Source organism: Neospora caninum, chromosome VIII (genome assembly GCF_000208865.1).
Source record: "Neospora caninum Liverpool complete genome, chromosome VIII".
Lineage (NCBI taxonomy): Eukaryota > Apicomplexa > Conoidasida > Eucoccidiorida > Sarcocystidae > Neospora > Neospora caninum.
In genome coordinates, this window is record NC_018395.1 from 256,814 (window position 1) to 280,436 (window position 23,623).

The 23,623-nt window shown below is 55.1% G+C and overlaps 3 protein-coding genes across 3 annotated transcripts; 2 read left to right on the forward strand and 1 right to left on the reverse strand.

Annotated features, from left to right (window-relative positions):
* Nucleotides 1–1,330: 1,330 nt before the first annotated feature.
* Nucleotides 1,331–5,049, forward strand: NCLIV_030410 (conserved hypothetical protein; the record flags this gene model as incomplete). Its single annotated transcript, XM_003883237.1, has 7 exons — nucleotides 1,331–1,335; nucleotides 1,802–1,890; nucleotides 2,311–2,579; nucleotides 2,852–3,051; nucleotides 3,291–3,805; nucleotides 4,171–4,357; nucleotides 4,926–5,049. The coding sequence occupies 7 exons, from the start codon at nucleotides 1,331–1,333 to the stop codon at nucleotides 5,047–5,049; spliced, it is 1,389 nt and encodes a 462-aa protein (XP_003883286.1).
* Nucleotides 5,050–9,484: 4,435 nt separating this feature from the next.
* NCLIV_030420 (Rcn2-prov protein, related) lies at nucleotides 9,485–11,982 on the reverse strand (the record flags this gene model as incomplete). The annotated part of the gene is made up of 5 exons (XM_003883238.1): nucleotides 9,485–9,733; nucleotides 10,055–10,155; nucleotides 10,455–10,515; nucleotides 10,855–10,989; nucleotides 11,476–11,982. 5 exons carry the CDS (start codon nucleotides 11,980–11,982, stop codon nucleotides 9,485–9,487), a joined length of 1,053 nt encoding a protein of 350 aa, XP_003883287.1.
* Nucleotides 11,983–15,693: 3,711 nt separating this feature from the next.
* NCLIV_030430 (putative TPR domain-containing protein) lies at nucleotides 15,694–21,947 on the forward strand (the record flags this gene model as incomplete). The annotated part of the gene is made up of 9 exons (XM_003883239.1): nucleotides 15,694–15,876; nucleotides 16,417–16,465; nucleotides 17,043–17,164; nucleotides 17,720–17,772; nucleotides 18,410–18,479; nucleotides 18,763–18,909; nucleotides 19,397–19,486; nucleotides 19,807–19,881; nucleotides 20,394–21,947. The coding sequence occupies 9 exons, from the start codon at nucleotides 15,694–15,696 to the stop codon at nucleotides 21,945–21,947; spliced, it is 2,343 nt and encodes a 780-aa protein (XP_003883288.1).
* Nucleotides 21,948–23,623: the final 1,676 nt, after the last annotated feature.

Sequence of the window (23,623 nt, forward strand, 5' to 3'; positions counted from 1 at the left end):
ATAGACACATATATATATGTATGTATATGTGTATGTATAATCGGAGGTGTATATAGTATCCGTTCGGGTTTGCAACTAGAGGCGGGTGTCGAGCGTGCAGGGATGCGACGGCGGCGCCGCCCGGCGTCTGTTTCAAGAAAAGCGAACGAAGTGCGAGGAAAAGACGAAAGGCCTGGAGAAGAGTGTAGATTGTAAAGAAGTTTTGAACAGAACGCGCAGCCCCCGCCTTTCAACTGCACGGAAGAAGAGAAAAAGGACGGGAGGGGGGAGCGAGAGGACGACGTTGGCGACACCGTTTTTTCGCGTAGGCGCGTTGCGAGTGCAACTCTGTGTTGCGCTGCCTTGTGGTTTCTTCCTTTTTTGTGGAGAGCACTTGGGACTGCTTTCGTCTGTTTGTTCTTCACTTTTTTCGGGAAACGTTTGCCTCCGCGCACTTTTTCTTCCGCTCCACGCTCCGCCCTTTCGCTCCTTGCTTGCGCGGCGTGTGTCTACAGAAACTTTTTCGCGAGTCTCGAGTCCACGGCGTGAAATGACAATATCGCCTTGGAAGGAGTGAATGTATATCGTAGACCGCCTCGCAATTTTCGGGCGTGGCGTGGCTGATAGGGGAAACGAGCAAAAAAAGGCGACCGCGTGTGCTCTGCCCCTTGGTTTTCCCAAAAACAAATTCGCCTCTCTCCTATCTTTGCGCCTTTCCGTGCTTCTCTGTCGCAGAATTGCTCATTTCTTTGATCTTCCCGCTTCTGCCGACGGGAAAGAAAGACATTCCCCCGTGTTCGCGCCGTCAAACCCACAATTTTGACGGGGTGTGCTCGCGTGTGGCCGAGACACCCTCTCCACTGGTCCCACTTCGCAAACGTTTTTCGCGCTTCTTTTCAAAAGCACTTCACCAATTGTCTCTCCTTGTCTCGTTTCGGCCTCCTCACCTGGTCTTCTCGTCTTCCCTTCTTCATTGGTGATTCGCCGCCCTGAAAGGTCTCCAAAGGGTCGAGCAGTTTATGCTCTCCACGCACTTTGCTTCCCTCGTCGTGTGGGCCGGTGCGTGAATCCGAAGTGTCAAGACACTCGGTTTTCTTCCCGTCAAAAGCTGCGTCTGAAAACCCTGTGTCCTCTCTTCTCTCCCTCTTCCCTGCGCTCCGGCGCATTCTTTTCTCTCGTCAGAAACCTAACTGAGAAATCTCACCCAAATACCACGCGAAAACCACAAAACTGTCTCTAGCCTTATATATATATATATATATATATATATCTAGGTGGACTGACAGCCTGAAAGTCCTCAAGCGGAGACTGCATTGTTTTTGAAGTTCATCCTCTTCTTCGGCCTCCAATCATGAGGTGAGTATCGCGCAGAGAAAGGAACTCAGACGCGTCTGACGATGCAAAAGTTACACTCAACCGCACCAACAGACAAGGAGGCTGGATGTAAAACTCTGCATGCAGGTATATATATATATATATATATATATTATATTTATATGATATAATATATATATATATATGTGTAAATAGGTGCGCAGCGTATGATGTGTGTATAAATGCGTTTTGGTCTTTTTTAAGGAATTCCAGTCTGCTTAACACAGAGGTAGGGGGTTTCTATTTTTCTTCTGCAAGAAACTTTTTCCACTTTCACCTCTTCCCCGCATCCGCCCTTCTCTCCCACTCTCGATCTTCTTCTGTAGTGACTGAGTTTGAGGCGTGGGTTGAAATGGCCGTCGCTCTGTGTCTCTTTTTCTCTGCTCGTTGTCTCTTTCTCGGAGGCTCTTTTCACGCGCCGAATGTTATGAATCCTTCGTGTGAACAGAAAACAGGAACGACCCAAGAACCTGAGACGCGATGCGTCTGGTGACGAGGAGGACAAGGACGTCTTCGACGACGATGATGCCTCGGCAGGTCCGTCCAAGTTATAACTGCAGAATACCACATTCTCACATACGTATACATTATGTACATCCATATGCATTCGTATATATTCACACATGCATACGTGTATTTAGATGTACGTACATGCATTCAAAGAAGTCTCCGCGCATTCTCAAATATATACACAAGGGTAATGTGTCTTTGTCCCTTTGTGTTGGCAAGCATCTGTGGACTCAATAGAGATTCCGGCCGTTTTCTTTTTGCCTCCCTCATCTCGGCGTATTTGCGTCGTTCTTCCCGCTCTCGAAGGGCCCTATCGTGCGCGTCTTTTTCTGGGGCTTTCGTCTCTCTGCGATTCGATTCTCCCCTCGGTGTCGGCTCTGCAAAGGGAGCGAGGCAGGTGCTGTATCTTGTCGCCGCACTGCCGTGTGATTTCGGGCGAACGTGCAGGAAGCCTGTCGAGTGACGAAGACGCGCAGACTGGGCTCGAGGGAGGGCGAGAGAGTCGCGCCCCTCAGGGCTCCACAGTGTCTCCGAAGGGCTGTCCCCGAGACGTGAACGAGCTCCCCACAGCCGAGGACGAGGTCGACGCGGACACGCGGGGCCGAAACGAAGACGACGGAGAAGCCTTCGCACGTACATGCGGGCCGAACGGAGAGGAGAGACGCGCAGAACCGTTCCAAGGGCGTGGAAACAGGCGGGCAACCCCCACGTGGCAGGTACCGTCTCCATGCGAGAGAACAAATGACGACTTCGCTGCAGGCACACCTGTCCTTCAATGCGTTTGGATACATGCATACACAGGCCGATTCATTTAGACAAAATCGTCTACATGTACAGAGGTGTATACACGCAAATAGGCACATGAATACACACATAAATATTCAAGAGTATACGCGCATGTAGATGTAGAGGTGAGTGGTGTTGCGGGGGAATTTGCGCAGTTGTTCAGCCTCTGTTTCCGTGATGTGTGTGTGCTTTGTCTGCACAGCTGATCAAAGAAGATCCCTCTTTCGTCCCGCGTGGCGGCTCTTACTTCCTGCACGACGATCGCGGAGAGGCGTCAGGAGAGGAGCCAGCAACTGACGAGGAGCAACCAAGCAGGAAAGGCGAGACGCGTGCCTTCGCCGACGTCCCGTCCGACGACGAGAATTTCTACTCTGATGACGTTCCGCGCAGCACGCAAACCAGGTGGGGAAGAACCGACGCCTCTCTCTTCTCTCTTCTCGCGTTCCCTTTCTCTCTGTCTCTCTCTGTCTTGGTCTCTCGTCTCGCGTGTCTCTACTTGCCTGCCGGTGTATCCCTTCGTCCCCTTGCATCTTCTTCTGTCGCCTTTTGTTCTCCGGAAATTCGTCTGTCTCTCGTTTTCCCCGGGCACGCGAAAACGAATCGCCCGTCGTGGTGCTTTCTTGTGTCGCGTTTCTCTGTAGAATCGGGCGGCCGCGGAAGTTGTGGACGGCTGACGAGGCTGGACAGGGCGAGGGGCGAGACGGAAAGTGGGTTCACGATCGCTTTGAAACGCTGTTAGAAGGAAACGATCAGCCGCGCCCGTTCCGCCCCATCCGGGGATTCTACGGCCCTCGCCCTCGCATCTTCAGACGCACACCCCCGTCCGGTTACGCGCCGGGGCCTCGCGGAGGACGAAGAAGAGCACCCGCACCGCGCTCTGCAGGATCGGGCCATTCTGGGCCTCACAGCGCTCAGCCGTTCGGCGGCGCAGGGCGAGGGGGGCCTCGGCGAAGTCGCGAGACTCGATTTGGGCGGGGCGCCGACATGCGCGCCGTCGAGACTCCCTTCCCAGGAGAGGAAAGAGGAGGTCGAGAACGAGGAGGAAGACGGAAAGAAACAGACAAGCGAGAAAACGAGGCGTACGCCGTAGCGACGCCAGGAAAACTTGTCCTGGCCTCAGGGGCTGAGGGATACAACGAAAGGCCCGGTCAACAAGGTATGAGGTGTACGTACACCCGAGCGTTGTTTGAGGCAAGGAGAACGGGGAGACGAAACGCGCGACTTCTTGCGCGTCAACCCTCGCGTTTGGAGAGGAGGCGGCCATTGACGTTGCCGTTGGTTTGGGAAGCGAAGAGAGATGCACTCGCATCGATGCACACGTATCTCCATTTGCGAATCGATAGCTGTATCGATACAGATACTAAATGGATACACATGCATATGTGTCGGAATGCCCGTGCGCGTATACCCGCTGATGTCTTTAGAAACGCTGTGTGAAGTTTATGTCTGGGGAGTCGTGAGCGCGTCGCCGTCGGCCTGTGCGACTAATTTTCGGGACCTCCGCGATTCGCTTTCTTCCAGGGGGCGTCTCGACTGCGCGAGGACGCGGTCGAGGGCGCCGAAGAGAAGGACGCGCCGCAGGTATCACTACAGCCTACGTGGTGAAGGGCGAGCAACATGGAACCACTCGGGCTTCCACCGGCGACAGTGAACACAGCCAGGACCGGACTCCAGAAAATAACCGAGACTCCTCAAACGTCACTGATAGGTAAGGCAAATTGTCACTGAAAAAACGAGTTAAATAATACAGGGTTGAACTGTGGGTTAGTTTCAAGGCCCAAGGCAGAGCACTGGATTTTCGAGTGTAAACGTACGGATATTTGAGTGTGCCTGCACATACACATATATGTATTTGCACATATGTATATATATATGACTTGTGCGTATATTATACTTATGTAGTACATTTGAGTCAGTATATATGGGGTCACCTGTGCGTGGGATGAGGCTTCCGTCGAGACGAAGAGAGAGCGCGCAAAGATTCGAGGCCGCGGCAAGTCGATGTTTTCACATGTGCCCGGGCAGAATGCATGAAAATAGACAAGTCAGCTATGAAGTGACACCGCCAGGAGCTTACCCGCTGACCAGCAGGGCCGAGAATGCATCTGTCGTCTGGGGGGTGGACGTTTGCGAATCTGCGTCTGGCGGCCGGTTGTCCTCGACGGCCCGGAGAAAGTCTTTTGGTTAGGGAGAGAGGCAAGTCGAACGCTTCGACGGTGTCTCGGGGTTGGCAAACTGTTGACTGAGGAGAGAAGAACGCCTGTTTTTGTTTTCAGGACTCCTCGTCGGCCCAGAGGGCGACGTGGCGGGTTCCGGTCGCGCACTGGCGCCCGCACAGAGTGGGCTGTGCGCGAACAGAAACCTGTGCCGGTGGAAACCGCCGCTCCCGTCAGCGCCTGAAGCGAAAAACTCATGCAGTCCGATGTTGCTGGCACGCGCGCCTGCGCCAAAGACACGGTTTCTCCTGACACAAGGGAAGGGCTAGCTGCGTCGCCATTCCCAACCGAGCGGCTCTCTCCAGCATCTCGAGAGAAAATAAGGGGTGGGTAGAGGGACAGATGGAATCGCATATATATATATATATATATATATATATATTTATTTGTGTGTATGTAGGGAGAGACGCAGGCAGATAGATGTGGACTGCGACACCTGAATATAACTGTGGATGTATGCTTGAGGGAGTCGGGGCTGGGTGTGTATCGGAAGCGAAAGCGCGGGGTCTTTTCGGTGAGACACTCGCAGAGAGAGGGATGTACCGCGTTCGGGAACAGAAGAAAACGCAGAGCGTAGAACCACGTGCACCGGGGGATGCGGAGAAAGGAAACGCGAAGCCCAGTGAAGCCTGCTGTGAAACGAAGTCATAAATCACCCCCGGTGTCTCGTCGCTGCAACTACTGCGCTGGAAAGGGAGAAGACGTACCGGGCATTCTTACAGTCATATATATATATATATATATATATATATGTTGCTCTGGGTATGGCGTTCACTGAGAGACTCTCGAATCAGTCGTGCATATCCTGTCCAGAGGGGCACGTCTCGTTTGACTCCCGAGATGTGACATGCCAAGATAGGAGACAAGTGACGGTTCTCTCTGTGTGTCAGCCGTTCGGGCGGAAGCTCAGATTCCCCAGCCCTCGCTTCTTGAAGGGAAATGACTGAGGACCTCTCGCAGGCACCCAAAGCAGACGAAACTGCCACATACACAGGCATACGTACATTCACACATGCACGTATATATATATATATATATATATATATATACATATGTTTTGACCTTGGAGGGTTCGCGCCTCAGCGGGGTCTCGTTTTCACTGTGTGGAGAAGTCTTCGGAACGTGCATGCAGAGAAGAGAGAGATTTCTCCGGGTCGCGGGAAATAAGTCCTCCTGTCGGGTGTCTTCTGCGAAGAGAATGCCAAGGGGGCAGAATGCGGTTCGCTGGGCTGAAGCAGCTGCAGGGTGTCGCGACAGCTGAACGAACAGTTCCTGTTGCCGTGTTTTTCCCGGGTTTTTCTCGCCAGTTGAGGTGGAACAGAGGTGCGGCGTTGAACGAGAAACAAACGTTCGAACCTGTCTTTTCTCCGTTTTGTGGCCAAGAAAAGAGGGGGCAGTGTGCGACCTCGAAAAGACGCTGTCGTGGATTCTTCTCTCGGCACGCATCAGCTCTGTTCTTCAATGAGTGGTGTGTCATCTGCCTCATTTCTCTCCGTTTTTTTCGTCGCGCTTCAGTCGCGTCCTTCTGTCTCCGTAGTTTACGTTTTTGCGAAGGAAAGCTCTTGAGCGTAGGCACCCGTCGTCTATTTCGTCGGGGGAACAGGCGCGTTTTTCAAAGGGCCATGGACGCGCGACGGGGGCAGGAAAAAAGACAAAGTGGGAGAAGGCCAAAGTCGGCAAAAAGAGGAAACAGAAAAGCGCGAAAAGGACAAAGAGCAAGGAAGGCGATGCCAAGAAGAGAAAAAACTTGGAGGAAAGAAGGCCGAGGAAAGCACCGAGAATCAGCAAGGATGAATCACACGGGTTGAGGCTTCGAAGTGTGAGTCTTGGTGACTCCGTGAAGAGGTGTCGGGTGTTTTCCGGATGTCACTGCTTTCGCGCGAGAGAGAGGAGCTTTTGAGGACGTGTCTCCTGATGAGAAAACAGCCTACGACATCGACGAGAGACAAACGAGGAAGCCGGGAAGGGTCCAAGGGAGAAGAAGGCAGAGAACAGCAACGCGCATCGCTGTCCCTCTGGTTCTTTCCTGGTCTCCTCGTTCCTAGTCGCGAAAACGGGAGAGCGGCGAGAGAGGATGAACGATCAGCCTCTTTCCTCTCCTCCGTCTTTGTCAACCCAGTCTCAGTTTGCGAGACAAAGCGGACCGGCGTTGTCGGTGGATGTTCGTCGCCTCTCTGTCTTGTGCTGAATTCCCCTTTGCATGCGGGGGTCAGAAATCCGGTTCTCGCGTGGATGCCTCGTCCAGGAGCGGTTTCCCGAAAACATTTTCTGCGGAAGGAGCGTTGTCTTCTAGCTGATGGGCTGGACTCTGGGCTTCGCTTCAAACTGATACATCTAGAGAGCTAGAAGGGTGTATCTGCGTCCTGTGTGCACCTCCATTATGCACACGTGAATCGCATTTCTATAACGAGGATCCACCACAGCGGCGCAGAGTGTGAAGTGCGTGCATCAGCGCATACTACTGCGTCTTTGCCGTCGCTTACGGTGGGGGGAAGTGCGAAGCCTGAATCGCCCCGAGCGCGCGTGTGCTGTGCACATCCAGCTGTCTTTTGCCCCCCGGCGGTGTTCCTTCAATGCACAGACGCCCCCTGTTTCCCCGTCAACCTTCCGAAGAAACAATGCATCAAAAGATGACACGCAGACGCTTCTGCCTTTGCTGTTTTCGGTGAACGGTGTGCGGGCCGGCACTCTTAGAAACAAAAACCGCACCCTTTCTCTCTTTCACGCTTCCTCGTTCTCTCCATTTGCCTCCCGCTCTTTCGTAGGAACTCGTCCCAGAGTGCAGTGGTCCTCCTTTTCTGCGTTCTCACTTGCGTCAGCTCTCCCTGGGTGTGCCTGTTTCGCTACGCCTGTCGAAGGGATTGGAACACGTCTCTTCCTTACTCTTCGCAAGTTTTGTACGGTCCTCTCCTAAGGTGTCCAGATGCCTCTGCGGAGTGTACGGAGGTCTGGGAGTTGCATGGCGGCACGCAGCGCCGAAAAAGGAAGGACACGCCTCAGAGGAAGGCCTCTCACAGAGTGTAGAGCGGGAGGCAAGCGTTCCTCGCCGTTAGGAAACCAGAGAATGTCTCTCTCTGACTACTCGGTTCTTTCCCTCTAGTACGTGGTTCGGCAGTGTGCTCGTGTGGAGCGGTCAACGATGCGAGACGAGCACCAATAGAGGCGCGGGAAAAAGATCAAATCTTTGCCATATTGCCCTCCGTACGCTGAGGGAGGGACGGAGTCGGTTTCGTCCGGCAAGCGCCTGCAACGGCTGCATGAACACCCGATGGTCATTCAGCCTTTTGCTCCGGTTCTGTTCTCGGATTGTGGCTATCTCGACACACACCCTGTTCCCGTTCTGGTGTCTTCACAAGAAATCACCCACGTGCAATGGAGGCTGAAAACAGGTAGCCACTGCGCGATGAGTTCGGTTCCGCGAATTTATTTGGTGAAAAGGTTGCGCTGGCGACAGGCCGTGTCGCCACCGGCTCAAATGCAGATTTCGCCGGGACGGAAAACCCTTGAATGTGGACAAGCGGGGAACTGGCTGTCGATGCGCAAGTGACCAAAAGAAAGCGAAACTGCCGACGGCTCTCAGAATCCACTACAGACTGCAGGAGCGGCGACAGATCGCTGCACAGCGAGCAGATTGAAGGGAACGGAAAGACCGGCTGTCGCACTGGGGACGACAGAAAACAAAAAAGATCGGGAAGTGACGTAGTGTGGTTGCAGGGAAACTGGCGGTTTTCTCAGGGATTGCCACAGGCAAACTGATCCTCGGTGCACGTGCTCCACGGTGTGTTCACCACGCAGGATCTCCTCTCCACGAGTCCAGCACTTTTCGGAGTGCTCATGAAAGAAGAAAGCTACGCTACCAGGGATTTGAAGAGCCGGGATCGTCCACGTTCGAGAGTGCAGGCCATGTGTAGACTCATGTAAATGCACATGGAGGGACCGTGCCCCTGCGTGGTCGGTGTTCTGGACCAAGCACCCGCGAACTTGGGATTCACACCCACAAACAGACCGGGGAAAAATCCACATAAGCACGGACTTCGGGCACCCACAGCCACAATGACGCCGTTCCTCAAAACCCGAGAAGTGGAATCCCTCTCCTGACACACGGCCGAACTGCTCACAGGAACGTCCGCTGCTCTCGTGAACCGAACTCGCGTGTTCTCCGGTTCCTACGGTAGCGCACACTAGCGTGACCTGTCTTCACCAATAAGCAGTCTCGCTGGGTTTACACGTTTCTTCGTTCCGCAAGACACACGAGTTCACGCGCGGCTCTGGACGACACAGGCCTTGTATTTTTGCGAAAAACGCCCCCGCTTTCCCGCACCTGCCACGCAACTCTGAACATCCCGTTCCTCAGCCCCGGTTTCTTTGTACTTCCCTTCCCTCCCACAATCGCGCTGCGACTTCGCGGGTGTACATACACCGGAGTCGTCGTCTCTCTACCAGATGTGCAACGGGGTAAGACCGACTCGGACCTCAGAGGCACCGAGAGACGCGTGTGTGCGCGTGTGTGTACACGTGTCGATTTCGATGCATCCTGTTCGCGCATGTGGTTCGTTCGTGTGCAAGCGCAGACCTCGCCGGTTTCTGTGCGGTCACAAGGTAGGACGGGCGCTGGGTGTCTAGAGCTCGTCGTGCTTCTCGTCATCCTCCACGCCCTCGACCTTCGGAACGACTGTTTTGAAGGGGAACTCAATGCCCGTGTAATCTTCCGGGAAGCGAAGCACCTCGCCGTTATCTGTGAGCATCGACACGGCGAAGGACTCGAACTCCTTCTCCCACTGCTCCTTCCCAACCTTTCCGTCCTTCAAATCCTTCGCAAACTCCTCCAGCAGCAGGCGGATCTCGTGGGCATGTGGATCCTTGATGATCTGAACAGAAACGAATGAGGCAAAAAAAGCATGGGAAAACGCGGAGCGAAGCCGCGAGGTGCCCAAACGCACGCAGACTCTCTTGTCTCCATGTGAAAAGCCGAAGCGGCAGGGAGTCGCTGCCCCGTGCGAGTGCACCACAGGGGGACGACTTTCACACTCGAACTCCCCAGGGGACAGACAAACATCCGTTCAACACGCAACCGGCGGGATCGAGCACGGACTGACGCACGCAACTCTGCACAGAGAGACACGCCGGGCTGTTTGGACAAACCTGCCACAAACCGCTCGCGCTCTCCACACTCCCCGTCAAACCTGTACCTGTTGCAGCTCTCCTTCGTCAATCGTCCCGTCGGCGTTCACATCGTAGCTCTTGAACTCCTTCTCGAGTTCCGCCTTCTCGGCATCCGTGATGCTCCCGGCTGAAAATACATTTACAAAAACGCAGTCGCTGACATCTTACGCTAGCACTTGTTTTCTTTGAAAAGAGCGACCCAACTCTCGGGGGATAGACGAGAACCACGCACGACCTGTCGCCCCAGTCGAGAAACAAACGAGAAACCCCGCCTTGCCACGAAGACGCGACACGTCGGCGGTTTTTGCCGACATTTTCCCCACAACAAGGGACACCAGGGATTCTGCTGTTTCCTGGATCCACTTCCTGTGAAAAAGCACCGGTCTTCCGTGCGGTCTGTGCGAAGACGAGCTTCGCTCAACTTACTGCCTTCGGTCTCAATGAACTCGCTGAGGGTGATCTTCCTGTCGCCGTCTTTGTCTTGAGCCTACGAAAGAAAAGAAAACCGCTCGCTCAAGTTCTCACAGAATCGCGAGAGTGCAGCACGCTCCACCCAAGGCCTCACAGACCGGGGAACGGCATACTTGCCTCCAACGAAAACGATATTCATGCAAACCTACATCTACATTTTTATGTACACTTACAAATGCGTACATAGAAATACACACGCAAAAGTGTACGCCTTGATGAACACTATGAACCATACCAGTAAACATATATATATATATATATATATCAATATACATATATATGCGAGCTCGGAATGCGGAAGACCAGCTGATTCGCGCATTTCCCGGGGTTTGCTGAAGTGCGTCTGGGTTCTTACGGTGAGGATTTCCTCGATTTCGATCTTCATCAGGCCATCGTCTTTGCCGGGGTCCATCAAAATCCGGATCTCGGCCATATCCAACAGTCCATCGTTGTTCTTGTCGACGGCTTTGAAGCGCTGTTCGACTTCTTTCTGCACCACGGGAGGCACCGAGCACAAAAGGACTCTTTTCCACTTTTGCACGTTCTTTACAAAACTGTCGACTTCTCTGCGAAACTGCGTGTTCGCTTGTCCACACATGTTGCCACAAAGGTGTATCGAGCGCAAGGCACTGTAGTGAGAAACGCAGACTTCCATACAAGCACGTGAATAAGCCTGCACACTAAGGAAACAGTGTTTTGTGTGTCGAAACTTCTCTCTCTCTGATTGTGTTTCACGTTTTCCTTAGTCAAGAAAGAGGACGTTCCCGTTTCTCGGGCGGTCTACAGGTTTCGCCCTCGACTGTCGCTTTCGTTCTTTCTCGTCACAGAGACGCGGGCCTTGCCGGTCCAAAAAGTTCATAAAGTAAGGCTTTGGTCTGCGCATATTTTAGTATGTACTGTATCGCGAGAGTACGGGTCACTGGGGCAACTGGGCGTCTTTCCACTATATACCGTCGTGTTTACGGCGTGTGCGTACCTTGTGTTGTTCGAGTTGTTTCTGGTCTTGGCCGTCGACGTATGTCGCCTCGAGTTCTGCGAGGGAGACTTTCCCGTCAGCGTCTTTGTCGATGGCCTGGAATTCCATGCGCACCTGGTGCTGGTGCATTGCGTTCTTCAGCTTCGTGCTCCATTCCTTCGCTTCCTCCGTGTCGATCTCGTTGTCGTGGTTGGCGTCGATCAACTCGAAGAGGGCCAGCATGCGCTCTTTGATGTCTTTCAGGTCCATCTGCATCAGCTCTGCCAACTTCTCGCCCGAGAGCTTCGACGCGGCCGCCTCGGCGAGGTGCGCCGGAGCCGCTGAGAAGAAGGCTCCGAAGAAGAGCGGGGAGAACGCGAGGAGCACCAGAGAAGAGACCAAGCGGGAGAGGGACAGCGCGCTTCTTTCCGTGCGCCGCTGTCCCCAGGCTGCGAGGCCAGCGGGCGCGCGAAGAACCACCGCCCCGGAAGACCCCAGGGGGTTCGCCGACTCGGCAAAGCGACGCATTTTACGTTTCCTACAGCAACCGAATGGCGGAGCCAGGAAAGGAAGGAAAGCGAAGACACTGGAACCAAGGCGAGCGAGTCGTGCCGTGCAGGGAGCGGGCTGCGTCTGGGTGTGACACAGCGCAGAGAAAAGTGACTGTAAGGCACAGAGAGATCCTCGACTCCTGCGCGCGAGACACCCTGCCGGGACGTGGAGACGAAACCGATATGAAGACGAGAAGAGACGCCGAAGAGCCGCGGGAACAGAAAAACGCGGAAGTCGGTAAAAATGTAGAAGCTGAGCTGTGGACTGCGCAACAAGGAAAGGGGGAGAAACCAAAAACGCTGTCTCTGACCCCCACGCGTCTACTGTCGCGACACCACACCACCGTGCTCGGAACAGCCTGCAAAGCGTTTAACGCTGTCTCGCACAAAAGACGAGAAAACCGAGACGAGGCCCTGCGAGTTGCCAGAACAGACACGCCAAAAGACACCCAGATCTCGACAAAGAAAAAGACGCACCGGCGCTTTGTTTTGGCCGAAAGCGCTGCTTCCAATGTCTATTGATGTAAATACACGCAAGCATGCCTTGCGGGGATGTGTGGGCGTTGCGGAGATGTTCCAGTGGAGAAATCTCTGCGTGTCGGGCCCAGGGAACCGCCCGCTTCCGACACTTTCCGATGTGTCAGACGAAAAGTATGAAGCTTTCAAGGGGTTTTTTTCTGCGAAAGCGACGAAGCAAAGACGAGAGATTAGCTGGATGTGTAATAGCAGAGGGACACACACGCGTGACGGTACCGCGTCGTCAGCTTGGGGTAGAAACTTCCGTGTGTGTGTGTGTGTGTGTGTGCCTCGCCCAGCCGCGCTTTTTTAACGGAACACCAAGAAGACCAGAAACCACGCTTTTTGCTTGTCTCTCTCCGTGTCTATACCAGAAAACGAACGAGACACGTTTGCAGACAGGACATTCTCTGAAGTTCGTATGCGACGCAAATATTCCTCCCAACGCCACCGGTATCTATATAGATACATGCCTAGATGTAACTGTTTGCGTTCTGCTCCGGAGAAAGAGACGAGAGAAAGAGGCTTCTGCGACGCAGAGCACGCAGGATCGTCTGTCGGAAGTGCTCGGAGTTGCCTGAACGTTGAGAGAGCCTGAGGAAATTTCCTCTCTCTTTGATCCAGGCACGCATGAATTATAAATAGGTCGGCAGAGTGTTTCATAGTGTAGATGTGCGCGACTTGGCGGGAGGGAAACACGCATGCGTGTGAGTGGTTGAATTAGATCGGAAGGTGCGAAACATTTCACTTCGCCTACCAACAGAACCCTTTTCCCGGCGACAGGACCGGGGAAGCGCGTCCCTGCAGCCGCGGAATGCAAATCCCTGATTCCCTCTCTTGCATCCGCCTCGTCTCGAAACGCGACAAAATCTGAAAGTTCCCTTCCGAACCCCGGCGTCTCTCTTCTCTAGATCGAGTACAATCCGCTGCGACTGCTAGTCAGCATCTCTCCAGTTACATCTCCGCTCGGACCCACACAAGCTTGTGCACATGTGTGTGTTTCGAAGTGTGAATCCTGTTTGGACCATCCGAGCTGTCCGGTTAGCTGTGTGGCCGATTTTAGAGAGAAAACGCAGGGGTCAGGAGCGTTGAAGCCAGTTTTTCAGCTTTCCGAGACACAGGAAGCAAAAGTGTAACCCGTTGCCATTCCTGTGCTCCACCTTTCGAGGCTGCAGTCGTAGGGTACGGTTTCTTTCTCGCGAGCCCACGCAGAGAGACTCGCGGATCTGAAGGCTCAGAGGCTTTACTCAAACCTTCAAATTCTGGAGTAACCTGCTGAGGGCGTGAAGGGAGAGAGGCGAATGAGAAGCCAGTGTTCGGTGCAGTGCAAAGTATCCTTTAGATCGGCGAGCTGGGGCTCGAGATCGCTAAATTTCCTGCGTGTGCACTAACGAATAGGCCTACTCTGCTGTTTCCTCCAAAGTGGGCGGAGACAAGGAACCCACGAATTCTGGGGGAGAGGACCACGCCGAGGATGTGGAGGTTCGCCCCATCACGTTCGACGGGAAGCCTCGTGAAAACGCTGGAAACCTTCAGCGTCCGTAGAGGAGCTTACTCCAGATTCTTTTTGAAGAAGACCGGAACAGGACTGAACAAGGAGGAAAGGCTGGAAAGAGTCCCGCGCGTCTGGCGACCACGATATGCCTTCCTGTCGCACTGAGGAACCTATGCTGTGCACATGCGTCGTAAACGTAGGGTATAAGCGTAGTACGTGAGCACAGGAAAAAAATGCTATATCGACGCGGCTTCTAGACGACGAAAAAGTGAGAATGTGCTCTGCACGTAGACTACAAAAGGCGGGAATCCGCGACGCATCGTGTGTGCCGTTACAGGCGTGCCACATACACGAGGCACCGTGCTGAGCCGTCTTCGGGGAAAGTTTGTAATTGGATTTCAGGAGCGATTTAAATTGTTTTTGCCGACAAAAGAGCCAAAATACCTGGGAGCTGAAGTGGAGCTGCCAGCGTCTTGCAACTGCGCACACACAAATCTTCACGGTTGTTCGGACCTCGCCACGCGTCTTCCCCCCCCGTAGCGCCTTTCAGTGTATCTCCGTTTCCGGCGACATCTTTCATCCCAGGAGTTTCCCGTCTACATTACTGGGTTGTCTCTTTTTCCTGTGTCACAGCGCCGACCGCGTTTCCTGGACAGCCGCGTCTGTGCGCCGGAGAAAACCGTAGTTTCGCTGTCACATCTGCAGGCGAGCATGCGCCCGTTCTCGCGCGTGCCTCGCTGCCGGCAAAATTCTTCGATACAAAAGGGTGTTTTTCTGTGAACGCGCTTACCAGTCGCAAGACCCGTTCTCTCCATCTTTTTGTGGGCGGCGCGTCGACAGACAGGGACGCAAAACCTGCAGTTTTCCAGATTTTCTGCGCTGTGCATCCTCTCTGGCCTCGCCAGACAGTGACGCTCTTTTCGCTCGCTCGCCCTTTCCGGGAACTTTCCCGCACACATCCGCGTCTAGCGTCTTCTTCCCTCTCAACGCAGACAGACGCACGTTTCGCCTGGTCTCCCGACTTCCCCGCCTCGCAGTCGTGCCGCCTTTGCCGCCTGCAGCCTCGTCCACCAAGGCATGCACTTCAGCAAAGGGTTCTTTTTCAGATTTTTTCTCGTCTCTACGCAGCGTGTAGGATCGCCGGGGAATACCCTCTCTCAGCTGTCCCTGGTTCGACCTAGACACCCACGTCGCGTTCGTGTGCGCCGTTTCTGGGAAATCCAAGAGAGCAGTCTGCATCCTGCCGTCTTGTCCGTGCCGAAGGCTCGCCGCACGATGAGACTCCACCCCTTTCGACGACAGCCCGAGATCGCGTGCACATCCACGTCTGTGCATTGACCCGTCGCGTTTTTCCTCTCGCTCCCAGTCAGTTTCCCTTCTTCAGCGGCTCTGCGACTCCTTCCGTTTTCCTGCCGCTCATGCAGTGCGCGTGTCGCGGCCCAGCGGAGCTCGAGCAGGTTCTTGTCTCTCTGTTTCCTGCGGGCGAAACACACAGCGGCTTGTTCCCCCCGCACCTGTCGACCGCCCGTTGAACATTCCCGTCTAGGAGCCTCACGCGCTTTCTTTTGCAGCCGATCCTCGTTTTGGTTTCTTGTGCCTGCTTTCCAACCCGTCTCCCGGCTCCCTGCCGTCGTCGACTTCCGCGTCGCTCGCCTGCGGCCCTGACGCTCTGTCACCATGGGAAGTGTAACGGAGAAGGGAGAGACCCGGAGCTCGGAGAAGGCCTTCCGCTTTGCTCGACGCTTTCTTGACGACGAAAAGGAGCGGAAAAAACTCCAGGGGGAAATCGACGGCCGCCGAGAAGATGGACGAAACGCCGAGAATGCTGCTGCCGATTCTTCGAACGACAGGAGCAACGAGGTGCGTGTGCACCGGATGTCGCAGAAGCCTCATGCTGGGCATTCGCAGCCGCCTTGCGTCTTCTTCCTAAACGGTGTCTCGTATGTGTGCGAGGCCCTTCACTGTCTCGCGTTGCCTGTGTGACCCTGGGACTCCGCCGCGTTTTCCAGCTCGTTTCGATGACTTTCTCCTCGCTTTGGGCTTCGGCATCACACCTCGTCTGAGTGTCTCCACTCTCTCAATAACCTGCGCTAAGCCGCACCGCCTCAAGCGCTTACACAGAGGTCCGGGGGTGAAGCGACAGTCCTGCGCGAAGGCGAGAGACACGGGACGCCGTCGCACACGCGTCCTCAAATCCGTCTAGGCCGACTGCAGTTGAGGCTGAGTCATTTATCGTGCCTTTTAAGAGCGAGATGCATCCCGGCCATGCGCGAGGAACCAGAGTAGAAATGTTCGCGTGCAGAAAGGGGCCGTATCGCACGCGTTCGCACCGGTTTCCATCCTTCTGACAGTTTTGCCTTGTCTCTGGGTCTTTCTGTTTCCTTTGGCGACGACGCACAGGCTACGAGGAAATCCTCTCCTCTGCAGGTTATGAGCAATACAGACTACGGTGAGTTGCGGCTTCGCTCTTCTCATGCTTCCTGTCGACTGCGCGACTCTCTGTTCTTCCTCGCGTCTGCTGCCTTTTGCCCGCCTCGCCTCGCAACTGGAAGAACCCCGTTTTCGTTACGAGCACGCGCGCGAATGCACACACAAAAGCCGTGGCGCATACATAGTTGTGTAACTATGCATGTGGATGTGCTAGGCGTATGCGCCTGCCTGTTTCTCACGCAGATGAATCTATATAGACGCGTTTCAGGGCGCAGACAGACAGGTGCACATACAGCCGCGAAAGCAGCGCTTGGGTTTTGTAGCGATCTGAGTCCACTTGCAGCGGGAGCCGCGCGCGTCACCAGCGGTGTTCAGAATGCGCGCAAGAGACAGGACACGGCGGAAGAAAGACTGCGAACTCTGCCGACACGAACGGCGTATGCCCATATCTTTAACGCGGTACAACACATATAAATAGGTGTGCTCGAAGGGGACACTCAAAGTGAAGACCGCACGTGTCAGACAGAGTGGACGCGGGGCGGCCTGCGTCTGGGGTCTGAAGTGTCGCGTGTGTTATTCCGGGGATGTGTTTTCAGGCAAGTACGAACGCCTGAGCAAGCGACTGGACGAAGAAGAAGAACGGAAAAAGAAACAAGAAGAAGCGGAAGCAGCAGCCGCGCGTGAGATGATGCCGGGCTGCTCACACGATCACTCCAAGGTCGGTCTATCAGATGTGAAACTGCACGTGAACATGGTCACTTGATTTCCGTCGAAAAAAGCCTTCCTCAGCCATCTGTTTACCTCACTGCATGCGAAAGGGTAACGCGTTCCGGGGGGCTGTATCGCCTTCAGCTCTAATTAGGAATCATATGCGTACACGGCGAGGCCGAACGAGTACTTGTGTTTAGGTGTAGATACAAAACGATCAAGACAGCAACAACGACCGACACACGCGGTGCGAAACCCCATCTCTCACGCGCACCTTCCACGGTTCTAAGTCGCCACCGGTTTGTTTGTTCGGCGTCGCAAGTGGTGTCGATGCACTGTCGCGTGAGAAGCTACTGTTGAACCGTCTGGGTTTTCACTCACCACGCGTCAGAGTACGTCCATCTATGTATCCGTTTTCACGCACCCAATTACGTATACACGCCTTTTGCGACCGCTTGAGTTTCGTGGTTCTCAATCGTTTTCTGGTACTTTACTTCCATGCGTCGTTCTCCTTCTGCGCACTGCTTCGTTCCACGTCGCTTCTCTTGTGCGCACCTTGTTGCAGGAACGCCAAATTTACGAGAAACCGACAGGGGAGAAGATCGACGCAGCGGAGAGGTGAGGACCCGTTTTGGCCTTGATCTCTGCGGTTTCCGGATGTAACTTCATTGACCTTCGCAGAAATTGTGTCTCACTTTTCTGAAACGGCAGACGCATTTGGCATTTGCCCCCGCTTTCCCCGTTTGTAGGGTTCAGGGTTTCCCTTTCTCTTCGCCGTCAGCCGTCTTCGTGATCCGTCTGCGGGAAATCGATGTTCCATGCAATTCCCCAACCGTTGTCCATTTCCCTGGAGAAGGGATCGAAACGTAGAACTGGGTTCTGGCCTTCAATTGCTGACGTCTTCTGTCGAGTTCTTCTGAGGCGAGAGGCGTCCGCGCGGGCGGTCTGCGAGTTTTCTGCGAGGAAAGACGCAGAAAGGGAGAGGCACGGAAGCGTGGAGGTCCCTTGTTCTTGTCTTCGACCATATGTCTCACCCGTGGAGACGCTTTGTTCGTAGCTTAACTCCGCGTCTTCCCGCTCTGGGTCTCCTTGTCGGTTTCCTCACAGGAAGGCACAGCGACCTTGATGACGTTTCTGTCTTTTGGTCGGCTCTCCTCTCTGCTTCGAGGATTCGTTTCGAGTGTCCTGTGTGCGAATTTCACCTGACACAAAGCACTGTGTGCATTCGTCGCTGTCGTGTCTCTGCTCTTCGTAGATTTCGACAAGAAGGAAACGCCGCTTTCCGCGAGAAGAATTACGGGCTCGCAGCAGTCAATTACCGCAAGGTACACCCGCATGTCGCCCCCCCATTTGCATGCATGCACCTACCTTGGCATTTACACAAAGAACATTCCTCTACATCGATTTCGAAGGCACTGGTGCATATGCAAGCATGTTCATAAGTGTTTTATCATCTACATAAATGTGAAACATATATTCGTGTATATAGGTGGCTGTGTGGTGCGTGACATGGCTATAGTGTCGATGCAGAAGTTAACGTTGTGCTGAGCTGTCTGTGTCTGGATGCATATTTGTGTGGTCCTTTCTTTGTTCCCGTCTGTCGTCCAGGCTCTCCTTCAGTTCGACTACACGTTTCCAGATACTGACGAGGAGCAGGAGCGAATGGATTCCGTGAAACTGCCTTGCCATCTCAACCTCGCGGCCTGCAAGCTGCACCAGCAGGACTACGACGAGGTGTACATACAGTGCCGCCTGGTGAGTCGGAAGACAGTCGACAGGTCGGCTTTGCCCCAGGCGCCCGCGCATTCCCCTTTTCCTGCATCCTTGTAGCTCTCTTCGTTTACAGAGAATTGCCCAGCTTCCACCGGGAAGTGCGTGGACTGGGACGTGAGATGCATCCGCCCAATATGTGCATCGCGTGGAAATCTGGAAGCGTGGGCACGTGCGCGTAACCCTACACAGGTGCCGAGAAAGCATAACCGTTCTCACAAACCCCGCAGGAAAAACTCGCGAAACTGGCCGGCGTCTCATGATGACACACTCTGTGACGGGGACACAGACTGACACAAGCGCTTTACGCAGCTAGCGACCAGCCTGGAGTTTCTCCCCCTCCCCCCCCCCCCTCATGCAGGTTGGGGTACGCGGCTTCTCGTTAACAGCCGTGCGTATAGCTGCCTCTGTTGGAGTGTTGTGTGCGGCCAACCCATTCCTAAACAGCCCTGTTCTTCTTTCCGGCCTGCAGGCTCTCGAGATGGACCCGAAGAACGTGAAGGCCTTCTACCGCAGAGGCCTCGCGCATCTCCAGCAGGACGACTTCGTCAAGGCGAAAGAGGTGGGCGCGTTGTTTGGAAGAGAACAACGGACAATGCTTTGCCGGTGACTGGTGCCGACTCGTACGGGACACCAGAGTAGGAACCGTCCGCGTCTGCCTGCACGTGCGTACATGCATCTGCATATATATATATATATATATACATAAATAAATATATATATATATATATATGTGACTGTGTGTGTGTCTCTTTGTATGAGCCTGCATGTTTGCGAGGTCAATAGGTGCACGTATCTCTCTGCATGCAGATTCGTCTGCGTGTCCGTGTGAACGCAATGCATTTGCGTGGGTTGTTCAGTTGTGCATGATGCGGCTGTTAGGATCTGATGGAGGCTCTCGCTCAGGAGCCCAACAGCAAGGAAATTCGCGACGCGCTGATGCTGCTTCGAGAAAAGGTAGGTTGTCGAAGGACGTCTCCCCTGTATTGCCTCCGTGCTCTTGGGGGCCCGGGTAGGCCAGCACAACTTCCGATCTTCGTGAAGACTCTCTCGTAGAGTCTTGGCCCTTTTCTCTAGTCGCACCGGAACTCGACTCCCAGCTCCCAGGGAACGGATATATACATACACATACACGTATATATATATACATGTATATACATGCATAGGCATATATATCTGTGTGTTCCTGCGAGAAGGGCGAAAGGCACTAGGATGTATGTGCATGCTACAGGTACAGTTACGCCAAAATTGTGTGTACGTGCGCATGCATAGTGTGTGCGTGCGTCCAGCCTTTGAGTTGTGGCCTGTCTCGCGTGCTGCGTTTCCCCCTAACGATGAGGACCGTCTGGCAGCCGTTTCGCGTTTTCGTCTCCCGGCCGCGGTTGTTGCACCTTTTTGCACGTGTGCATGCACCCGTCGTTCGTTCGTTTTCGAGAGACAGGTCCGCACGGTTTCCTTTCCACTCGCAGATCCAACGGTACCAGCGTCGCTCGGCTCTGACCTTCAAGGCCATGCTGCGGGGCGACGCCTCTGGGCCGCCTGGCGAGCCGCTGAGTTCCCCGCCCACCGAGCCGGGTTCTGATGACGGGAAACAAGGGAGACGCGCGTCCGCATGGTCGGCGAAGACGGAAGCCTCGGAGTTGCGAGCGCCCGGCGACGACGAGGCGGTTTCGCGGCAGGCAAGGCTCGAGGACCGCAGTTCCCCGGGGGAAGTCGGTCCAGAGACTCGAAATGACGCTCGCGCGGGAAGCGCTGGGGCACCGGGGGGCGAAAAAGGACCGCCGGGGCGGGGGAACGAGGGAGCGGGCCGAAGAACGCAGGCGCCGTCTCCGACACAGCGAGAGATCCCAAAGATTGAGGAAGTTTCTGACGATGAGCAACCGGCTTTGTGTGCTGCGGGCGAGGGGCCAGAAGACGGCACGGACCGGGCGCAGCGCGGGGAACCGGGGCCTCCGCGAGGCCGCAAACGAAGTTACAACGAGGTCGTGACCAAGCCGCTGAGTGAGCAGACTGTCGAGGAACGGCAGACCGCCGCGCTGGCCAAGGGACGCGAGTTGCAACAGAAGCTGCTCGTGTTGCTGCGGCAAAAACAACAAGAGTTGAAGACGGTTCTCGAGCGGGACGCGCCTGGCGAGGTCTCGGCGGGCGCAGGCCACAGGTCGAGCAGTCCTGCGCGGAGTCGCCGCCCGTCCTTCGCTTCCTCGTGCTCGGCGTCTTCGGCGTCGTCGGCGTGGGAAGTCTTCTCAAAGCGAGCCTGCTCAGACAGCGACGCGTCTCTGGAGAGGAAGCGGTCGCGAAGAAATGCGCGAGCGCGCCAAGAGGCCTCGCACACCGTGTCGCCCTACGTGATTGCTCTCCTTGTCGCCGTCTCCGGTCTGTTCAGCGCCTGTATTGGTCTGCTTGTCGGGCTCTGCCTGAGCTCCGGCCAAGACGCGCGACAGGCGACGGACCAGCCCGAGCGCGGAGGATGTACAGCGGAAGGGTGCGAGGGCGAGATCTCGACGGCTGCGCTTTCCACCGGGGCGTTGCAGGGTGTCCTCAGTTTCCTCTCAGACGGCGGGGTGGTCCTCGCCGGACTCACGGCCGCAGCCTGCGTGGGAATTGCGCTTCTCCTGGTTTTCCTCGACGGCAGCCAGGAAGAGACCGACGGCCAGCGCGAGCGCCTGGGACGACGCTCGGGATCCGTTTCCAGAAAGGTCGACTCTGGTCGCAGGGCGCGAACCGGCAGCTTTTCGGGGGCCAGCGCTGCGCGGCCGGGGGAAGGCGAGTCGAGCGGGGAAGACAGCGACGCGTCTTCGGAGGACGACGCGCTCGCGGCGACGGCGAGCGAACGGAAAGGCGAAAAAGCTGAACTTGGCCGTTTGACGACTCTTCCCGTGCCCCGTCGGCGAAAACTAACGGCGGAGTACATCGAAGAAGTCGCGGGGCCGCAGCGGGATATCGGATCGTTTCCGGATCGGAAAATCGGCACGTTGCATTCCGACCCCGCCTTCGACGCTGTCTTGCGGCAGTGGTGCAACTGACAACTTTTTTCGCAGGGGGGGGGGGGGGGGACAAGTTGGGGAGTTTGTAGACACGGGGCATGTGAAGGTTCGCGGAAAGCATGTCAGTGAAGGAGGCCGCGGGATGCATCCGAGTCAGGAAGGCCGAGTCGGTCGGTCTCAGGGATTTCAGCTGGACGCTTTGGGGGTTCGCACGGCAAAGACCCACCCGTAATGCGCGCTAGCCAGAGTTCTACAGGACAGTTTGAAGAGCCGCCTGCATGCAGAACTCTCTCTATGCACCTGCCGTGTAGCCTGTGTGCGTTTGTGACCAGCGAACCTCGATTTGCCGAAAAACGGGGAAGACTCGTTCTCAATGCGAGTTCAGTGTACGATACGTGTCGCAGTTTGAACCAAAGGGCTGGCGGCGCACACACTTGAAGAAGCCGTGGTGTCTGCCGGCGACTCGGTTTTTCCCCTGAATCGGCGTTTCCAACTCAAAAAAACCTAAAAGTCGTCGCTGCAGACGAGCGCGCGGAAGAAAGTGGGAGCCTTCCAAACGTCTGTAGGGGGACACAGCGCGGAGGAGCGGCTTTTTGTTTTCTCACCCGCCGGGGGCGCGCCGTGCGAGTACCGAACACGGACAAATTCGACCTGTCCCACGGGTTTCCGTCGCGTCTCGTTCGCTGGGTGGCTCGGCACCGCACGAAGCGTTGTTTTCCTCTCGGAAAAACGGCGCACGAATCCAGAGGGAATGACGCCCGGAACTCTACTGTTCCCGCAGGGCGGCGTTGCCGTGGCTACACTGAAGGAACGATAGAATCCGTGCTAGGTTTGATGGTCAGTACGACCGATCTAAAATCACGTCCTTGTTGATGTAAATCTAGAAATGCTCAAGTGCGAACGGGGTGCTTCAACTGTCGCTCACTGTCCCTGTACCCGTTTTCAAACCTGATTTGCTGGGAAAGAGGACTCCATATTTGGAAAAACGGCAGTCTCGTTGCCGCCGCACACATTTGTAAAAGCTGGCACATGCTTTACCGTTTTGGCCGAGGCCGTTCGCTCCGATTCGTCACGTCGAGGTGCGTGCGACTCAGGGTTCGCAGGGCGGTTTGTCTGGAGCCGGTTTATTCTATTCGGGAGAAAAAAAGAGTCGGCGGCAGCTAGATCACAAGCCTCTCAGCTTTTCCGACGACAGCTTGGGTTCCCGTCGGATCGATTGGGAGGCCAGGTAGCAGTGCAGTGTGCAGGTTTTGAGATTCCAAACCCGTCAAGGTCGTTCTGCCTGTAAGAATCTGTTTACGGGGAACTGAAGGCCGATATACACGCGAGGCAATCGGACGTCGAACCTTTGAGGCAGCCCTGAACAACTCCGCTCTGTCGCTGTGCGGCTCCCCAAAGAACCGCTCTTGTGCAAAACTTTATTCTGCTCACTGTGTGTCAAGTCTCCTTTGCAGCGTGTATGGGCTGCCGTGCGTCGTTGCTGTACTCGTGGACAGCCGCAGACAAAATACCGAGCGCAGTTAACAGGAAAGCTTGGCTTCGTTCCCACGAGAAGGCGTTCCTTGCCGGCGACAGCATCTCGAGACGAGTCTTCTCTCGGCCCGCCCCTGTCGCAGGTTGGATCTCGTGACGCGACGGCGCGAATGCGCATGCACGCAACTAGCCAAGTTTTCGGGTGCGCTCGTTTGCGGCCTCTAGCAGACATCGGCATGGTT